Source organism: Cicer arietinum, chromosome 4 (assembly GCF_000331145.2).
Source record: "Cicer arietinum cultivar CDC Frontier isolate Library 1 chromosome 4, Cicar.CDCFrontier_v2.0, whole genome shotgun sequence".
Taxonomy (NCBI): Eukaryota; Viridiplantae; Streptophyta; class Magnoliopsida; order Fabales; family Fabaceae; genus Cicer; species Cicer arietinum.
In genome coordinates, this window is record NC_021163.2 from 55,730,142 (window position 1) to 55,738,764 (window position 8,623).

At 28.3% G+C, this 8,623-nt stretch overlaps 1 protein-coding gene across 1 annotated transcript; it reads left to right on the forward strand.

Annotated features, from left to right (window-relative positions):
• Positions 1–3,631: 3,631 nt before the first annotated feature.
• Positions 3,632–6,494, forward strand: LOC101500961 (nudix hydrolase 25). The gene is made up of 6 exons (XM_004498243.4): positions 3,632–4,017; positions 4,974–5,024; positions 5,254–5,346; positions 5,601–5,695; positions 6,016–6,127; positions 6,215–6,494. Exons 1-6 carry the CDS (start codon positions 3,952–3,954, stop codon positions 6,317–6,319), a joined length of 522 nt encoding a protein of 173 aa, XP_004498300.1. The 5' UTR covers positions 3,632–3,951; the 3' UTR covers positions 6,320–6,494.
• Positions 6,495–8,623: the final 2,129 nt, after the last annotated feature.

An 8,623-nucleotide genomic window follows, 5' to 3' on the forward strand; every position in this document is an offset into this window, starting at 1 on the left:
AGTCATAATTTTTAATATGTTATATTGTTGTCATTTAGAATTGATTTTATCAATAAAATTAATGTTAATTTGAAGTTATTATTTATAATTTATTTTTAATAGACTAATGTCTTAAATTTTTTTTTTATAATATAAAAATAAAGGTAGATTTTTTTATTAAATATATTTTTAATTTCTATAAAATTACAACCTTTCAAATTTAATCCATAACAAAATTTTATTCACTAATCTCTATTTTGATTTTATATATATTTTTTAGGCTAAAAATATTATTTTTTTCTTTTTTTTATAAAAAAGAAACTCAAAATAAGGACTAAAAGTGGATAAAAATCTTTTATAAACTAAAAAGTTGAAAAAAATTATAGAGACTAAAATTAATTTTAGTCTCTATTTTTAATTATTAAAATTTTACTTTCATTTTTATTAGAAACCCAAAAAAATTGTATGTCCAATTTTATAATTTAAGTCATATTTTGCTACATAAGAGAATTAGTATAATTTTATTTTTATAAATGAATTTAATGTATATACAATATCGGTGTAAATATGTTAATTATATATACACACACTCAATTATGTGTTGTTACATTCTTTATTGAGTATAACCTTCATACTCATTAAATGATGACATACCATTGAACACATATTTAAAATATCATTACATCAGTGATACATACAATTAAACTAAATTCTAATTCATTCATAATAGAATATAAACAATAATGACATATGAAAAATTAATGTATCTGATTTAAAGTTAACATCGAATATATTAATTTTTCAAATTCCTTTTTGCTTATATTTAATTCCAAAAGGTGTATTTGTTATTGGTTATTGATTATTGTTGGTTTACATATATTTCAACAGGTGAACATGATAATTAATGAAACACTTAGACTCTATCCTCCAGGTGTGATGCTAATGAAGCAAACCTCTAAGAATGTGATGTTAGGGAACATTAAAATTCCTGGCAACACTCATCTCTACTTGGCATTGACTGTTGTTCATCATGATAAAGAGCTTTGTGGAGAAGATTGTCACGAATTTAATTAATCCATTGCGTTTTAGTGAGCCTCGGAAACATTTAGCTGCATTTTTTCCTTTTGGATTAGGTCAACGTACCTGTGTTGGAAAAAATATGGCATTGGTTGAGGCAAATATTATTCTTGCTTTGATTATTCAACATTATAGTTTTGTGTTGTCTCCAAGCTATAAACATGCTCCAATAATGTTTTGTAACTTTGAAGCCTCAACATGGTGCACAAATCATCTTCAGATGGATTTCATGTTGATGTTTGTTATTGTCTTTAATAAGGAGTTCATGTTGATGTTTGATATTATCTTTTTCATGGATGGACACTTAAGGGATATAGAATTTGATTGGTTACCTTTACTTTGATTTTTTGTGGCTCAAGTTCACAACTTGTATTATGACTCATTACCATTGAGTTCTAGTTATATAATAAGAAGAAAGTGGGGCATATGCTTCCAAAGATTGGTCAAAAGAAATCTTAAAGTCGTTTAAATAACACTCCTCAACGATAGAAGTGAATCTCAATTATATTAAGGTTGATTTAGATCAGTTAAAAGAGATTAAATCTGATAAAATTTAATTTGGAGTTAAAAAATAAAATACATAAAGTTTTGTATTTTCAAAGACAAAACACAGGCTAATGATTAGGCTACTTAGCCTAATCATGAGATTGATCTTAATAGATTAGACGATCATGTCTAATTGATAATATTGGATAAAAAAACAAGATGAAATAGATATATTAAGAGTCAATACTACTTGAGCGCACTCTTAATCACCCTAATTAATTGTGTCATAAAAATAAAATAATTAAAATTAGGTTGTTATGATATACCCTATAACACTATATGGGACAAAGATCTTAGATTAATCCTACATTCACATCTTGATTTTGGAGAAGTCATAATGATGTATAGGGAACCAAACTCTAGATGAGTTCAATCTATCATCTGCAAACAGATGGTTTCATTGAGATGACATTTCAATCTCTAAAAAATTTACTGCAAGCTTGTATTTTGCAGGAAGCTAGTAATTGAGAGAAGTTCTTATTACCGCCTTATAGAGTTCACATACAATAATAATTTTCATACTAGTTTTAGATTTGTGTTGTATGAAACTAAATACAAAAAAAAGTGTAGTTGAACTTGATGAAAACCTTATTTTGGAGGCAAAGTTAGTTCTAGTGACTACTGAGAAAGTAAATGTGATTAACAAATAGACGAATGTTTACGTCTTTTCTTGCTAATGAGAAAATATTTTAATTTGAATGATTATAATTTGAATGTGTTGTGGTTTTGATTGAAAATGTGCATGTTTAATCGATTAAACGTGACTTAATCAATTAGACAGGATGTTAGAATCGATTAAACTATTATTGTGATAATTGATTGTTGAGTATGATGTTGTATGAATGTTATATGTATAAATGATAACAAGTATAAGTGCTAAATTTATTATATGTACGCAAATCATGATCTTCAATATTTATGAGCATGATTGATTGATGTATGATATCGAGATTATGTTATGTTGTTCTAATTGATTAAGTAGATAACAAAATTGTTAAATCTTATAATACATGTTATGATATGTTGTGTTAATGTTTGCTTGTTACATGGTGAACTATATTTTTTTTTCTTCTTCTTTTTTTAACGTTGTTGATTTTTCTGTGTTAAGGGAAATCTCGTTGCAAGATGAATAAGAAGTATATTGTTACATTCCTACCGTAATGTAATGTGATGATATGTCTATAATATGTTAACTAATTGTTATTATTAATTTTAGTGAATGTATGTTTGCCTCATGTATAGTTTCATTAGGAAGTTGAGAAAAAGAAAATATATACGATGTCGACTACAATGAGTTTTGATCATACTTAGGGGATTTTAGTGTAGGGCCTTATTTAAAGGCACAACACGTTGGGACATCCCATCAGACTCTATTTCACTTGATGAAATATAGTTTTTCCATCAAATAGGTGAGACACTCATCTTTGCTCAACCCTAAATTAGATGAAATCACATGTATTGAATGAAATGTTGTTGATTAAACTACATATACAAATTGATGAGATGATTGTTATAGATTAAATTATATTGTTAAGTGATGTTAATTATAAGACTATAATAAATGATAAGTGGCGCTATGAAAAAAAATAAATGTCAAAGTGTTAAGTATTTTTAAATATGTTAATGAAAACCTTTTTATTTAATGTGTGTGAACAATCACATATTGCTTTCATCTCTTGTGATAGAAAACAGAAAAACAGAGGAGGGAAAGGACACTGTCTTTTTCATTTCCATTTTCATCGATGTGTATAAACTCTATCATCCACACACTTGTTGTTTGGGTATAAATAATAATAAAAATAATATATCACACATGTAATTTAAGTTTTTGATTTAAATAAAAATATAAAGTAATTGCGTATAATCTCAATCGTTGATTGAATAGAGGAGTTGAATGTTGATTATTATATATATAAAAAAAAGTGGTGTATATCACGCGCCGGAGTTGAAATTGAATTATTATTATAATAGTAGGTGAATTAACCTGAGTTTGTTTAATTATGCCTATGGCAGTAATAAGAAAATGATTCTGGTTGGATCTAATAATTCGATGATGAATAAAATAATGGTATAAGAAAGTCAACGGGTAAGGTGGTGGATCCCAGCACATATAGTAAGTATTATAATGAAATGATGTTTGTTTGTTAGTGGCGCAAGAGTCGCAATTCACAAAACTCCACCTTCTCTCTCTCTTCTAACTCTTCCTTCCTCATTCATTCACTTTTTGTTATTCCTCAACGCACACATTCACAATACAGCGTACCATCCACTCTCTCTTTCCTACCACTCACACTCTCTAACTTCTTTTCTTCTCTTTTTTCTAACTCTAACCAACAATAACACTTCATCATGGAAAATCTTCCACAAGGTTACCGTCCCAACGTTGGTGTCTGTCTCATCAACCGTGATGATCAGGTTTCTCTTCTCCTCCTCCTCCTCCTCCTCTTTTTTTTTTTTTTAAAACAAAATTTAGGTAAGAAGATGGCTTCCTAAACTTAGCTAGAAAAACCTTTGGAATAATGTTTTTTTTTTTTTTTTTTACTTTTTATATTTTAACTGGTAAAATATTAGTATTAATGTAGTGTGTGTGTACTTTTTTTCCTTTTTGGTTGTTGTTTGATGATTTTCGGCTCTACTAAACCTGGAAAGTTAAGTTAATTTTTGTTAATATTTTTTAATAAATTTTTTGGCTGGTTTTTTTTCTATTTTTGGATGTTAATTTGTCTCTTTTAATTCACTGCTTAGATTGATTGATTCTTTTTTATCTGTTAGTACAAGATTGCTTATATGTCTAAATTTACTTGTCTTAAAGTAGGAATTGACTTGAATAAATAAGTATTAAAATAAAACTGTATACTTAGTTTTATTTCGAAGCAGAGTGTTTTCCTTATCTGGATTTATTAATTAAAGTTCTACTGCTGAGAATTTGAACTTCGTCTCTTGAGGTTACAAGACTGTCGAGCTAAAATCTCATGGACACTTTGTCTAGATTTGGAAATTTTATAGATTGTGCGTGTGTATGTTTTATTAATTAAAGTTCTATGATGACCATTTTATGACTGTTTCCGAGAATTTTGAACTCCGTTCCTTGTGGTTACAACTAAAACCTTATGGACACCTTGTCTAGATTTGGAAATTTTATAGATTGTGTGTGTGACTGTGTATTGTTACAAATTTAACTTAAATGTTACATGATTTGTTCAACACACCTATATATTATATAATTTTTTGGTGTTCTATGAATTGGAGAGGAAGATAGTTTGATAGTTTTGTAAGCCTTCCAATTTCCACCATAGTACATTCCTTTTGTTAAACGGTAGTTATATGTATGATTATAAAAAAGCCAAATCATGATTTTAATTGTTTTTCAGATATTTGTGGCTTCTAGATTGAATGTTCCAGGAGCATGGCAAATGCCACAGGTGAGTGACCTCACATTATGTACTAATATATTTAACATCTATTCATATTACTTAGATAAGCTTTAAGCTGACAAAATCATAACCGTAAAAAGTTGATTTTTGTTTTATTTGTGAGATTATTCAAAAACATTGCCTTGTTGTTGCAAGTAATATGTAAACTGAAAAGTATCTTATAGCTAATGGTATTAAAATTTTCTGGTAAAGTTTACTGTACTTTTGGGATTCTCAGGGCGGTATTGAAGATGGCGAAGAGCCCAAATCTGCTGCCATTAGAGAACTTCGAGAAGAAACTGGAATAGTATCTGCCGAGATAATCGCTGAGGTTCGTGCGAAAGCTTTTCCTTTCTGAATTTAGTTTATTTAGTTTCTTCTACATGAACAGCGATTGTGATATGCTGTTTATCTATTTGAGTTCAATGTAATCTATCATTGTGAAATAAAATGAACAACAGTATTTGAGAAGCAAGAAGCTGAAACAGCTGGAATCAGATGCTAGAGAAGAATTTATAAAAAAACTATTTGATCTCTCTGTGGTAAATAACTTTTCATACATTTGACAGAACTTGTACATTGCAGGTTGATAAATGGTTGACATATGACTTCCCTCCTGCTGTGAAGGCAAAAGTCAATCGTCTCTGGGGAGGTGAATGGCATGGACAGGCACAGAAATGGTGTGAATTTTATTTTATTTCATTTGCTTTAGATAGCCACACACTTGAATCTTGAATCTTTAGATAGAATATGATAGCTTATGAAAATTTTCCCTATTTATATGATGTTATGTATGTGACTTAGTGCAAGTGGATAGAGTCCGAAACTAACTGAACTTTCTACATCGCCTTGTAGTGACAATGAGTGTTTTCTTGAATAACCAGTTCCTATGATTGTACTGTTAACAAAGTCTGTTTCTTATTGGTGCTTTACCTTAATGATTTTAAGTGCATAGTCTACCAAACCTGCTATTCTGATTCGGATTACGAAAATTTAATAGGTTTCTAATGAGATTAACGAAAGACGACGGTGAAATCAACTTAGCTACTGGTGAAGCAGACCCAGAATTTGCAGAGTGGAAATGGACAAGTCCTGAAGAAGTTATTGAGCAGGTTAGTTAGAAAAATGTGACTCGTAATGACCATTTATTTTTATCCGTTTGAAAAACTAACTGCGAGGCTAATAATCGATGATTACAGGCAGTGGACTACAAGAGACCAACCTATGAAGAAGTTATAAGAACCTTCAAGCCTTACTTTCAAGGAAATTCAATATCTGCAAAGTGCAAATCGACAAAGTGGTGAACTTTACAAGTGTGCATTTGTAGTTTAATCCATTTTCTTTATCTAATTATTTCATTTACTGAGGTTGGATAGCACTCAGCTATTTGTAAATGGATGATAGTTAGAACTTTCCACATTAGGTACTTGCCTTGTTGTAATAATAACATGTGTGCAAATGCCAAGTTTATTTTCCTAACCGGATTGCGAGGATGATATGAATCATTGAATGTATATAGATCTGTTGATGCTGCAGAATAGTGATGATGACTTGATACCTAAGTGCTAGGAGCAATTTTGTTGATTAATGACTTAGTGCCTAAGTACAAGGAGTAATTTTTAACAGAAAGATTGAAGATTGCTTGTGTTCATCAGCCTCTTAACAGGTTCATCAAAATGGCATTATGTTTGTGGAATTTCACTTGTCATATGCTGCTTTTATGATGTTGAACTTACAAAACTTATATTACTTAAGAATAATATTCTTGATGACACTGCTGCAAAGTACCTGTATTTTAATTATATATTTACCTGTGTACATTTGAGGTGTGATGTCCGAGATTCAATTGAGGTGTATTGTGAAATATATATACAAACGAAAATACAAGGAAATATTCTGTTTTTTTAACCTCGATAGTTTTCTCTGAATAACATGTTTTATAAATTACAAAGAATAACTCACGCGGGTACTCACTTTCAAATAGTTTGGAAGAAATTGAGTTTGGAAGAAACTGAGTTTGGAAGAAACTGAGTTCGAACTCTGACTAAAATAAATATTGACAAGATTTTATTTATCTCTCTTCAATCAAACTCAACCAATAGATTCTTTTTTTCTTCTAAAGTTCGAATGTTTAAAATCAAAAAAAGATACACATGATACAAGGAATTATGTGAAGCTAATTTGAAAATTGTTTTAAAGAGAATTTCTCAAAGTTATAGCTTTCAAATTTGAATTATGAAACTAAATCATTGTTAATAAGGAAAACTAACATTTGGCAAAAAATAGAGGTAACTAACGAAGAGAGATAGGTAAGGTTTCCTCTTAAGTGAGTCATTTATGTCCTTGAATTTTAAAAACCAAACTATATCCATTTTAAAACCAATATATGGATTTAGATTTATAATCAAATTTATTATTTGATTTAAAACTGGCTATAAAACCAATTGTAAAATTGGTTACGGTTAAATAATCGGTTTATAATTAAGCAACCAGTTTTAAAAATTTTAATTTTAAAATCGATATTTTTTTTAAAATCGGTTAAAATTTGATTATTTTTTTTTAAATATTTATTCATAGTTTATAAATCGGTTATTTAAAAAAATCGATTTTTTCGATAAACTTTTTAGAAAAATTCTCACCAAATATTTCGAGAAAAAATTCGATATAAATTGTTTTTGAGAAAATCAAAAGTTTATTTTTTTTTTTATTTTTTCCGATATTTTTTCGAAAAAAAATTTCAAATTTTTTTCAAGAAATAAAATCTCAAAATTAAAAAGATATTGGTAGTGGATAAAAACCAAATATAAAACATAAGTGGTTATCCAACTGGTATATAAATAAACCGAATTATAACCGTATAATTTTTACCAGATATTTAAAATGGATTTGGATCCGGTTTTGGATTTGAGCCTCATAACCGGATTTTTTACACAACCTTACGTCTCGTATTATGATAGGTTTTTGAGAATAACAATAAATCCCTATGTTTTTTTTTTTAAAATTATAGATTGTAATTTTTGTAAAATTAAGGTGAATCACGCGCCTCCGTATAATCAGGCGGTCTATCTTGAACTTATCCCTTTTTATATCATACCACTAAAAAAATATTATGTTTTAATGTACCACTCATTTGAGTTTAAAATTGAAATAGATGATAAATCGGTTTGTAAAACCGATTTCTTATATAAAAGGGTGAAAAATCAGTTTGTGTAACACCGATTTCTCGACTTCTACTTTAGCGTCCATTTTCTTAAGTTGTTTTATTTTATTTAATTAATTATTTAATATTAATTTAAATATTAAGGTTGCACCTTTTTTATTTTTAGTAAGTTTGCATTCTTTTTATTTTTCGTTTCTGTAAGTTTTTTATATCAATTTAAATCTCTAAGTTCAATTTAATTTTAAAATCATTTCTATATTGCTGTTCAAAAAAGTTTATGTGATAAAAGGAGAAGTGATGTAGTAGAAAAAAATAATAATTAAATTAAGTAATTAAATTTATTATAAAAAAAAATAAAAAAAAAATTGAAGGTGTTATGTTTTACTCTTTCATCTAAAATCATCTATAAATTTGGGGTTTAAGATTCTCTCATCCTTTATCTATGATC

Excerpts from the sequence above, each read along its gene's own strand:
- LOC101500961 (XM_004498243.4), top strand. The coding sequence starts at position 3,952 with ATGGAAAATCTTCCACAAGGTTACCGTCCCAACGTTGGTGTCTGTCTC. Across the intron at positions 4,018-4,973 it reads TCATCAACCGTGATGATCAG|ATATTTGTGGCTTCTAGATT; the intron begins GTTTCTCTTCTC and ends ATTGTTTTTCAG. Across the intron at positions 6,128-6,214 it reads CTGAAGAAGTTATTGAGCAG|GCAGTGGACTACAAGAGACC; the intron begins GTTAGTTAGAAA and ends CGATGATTACAG.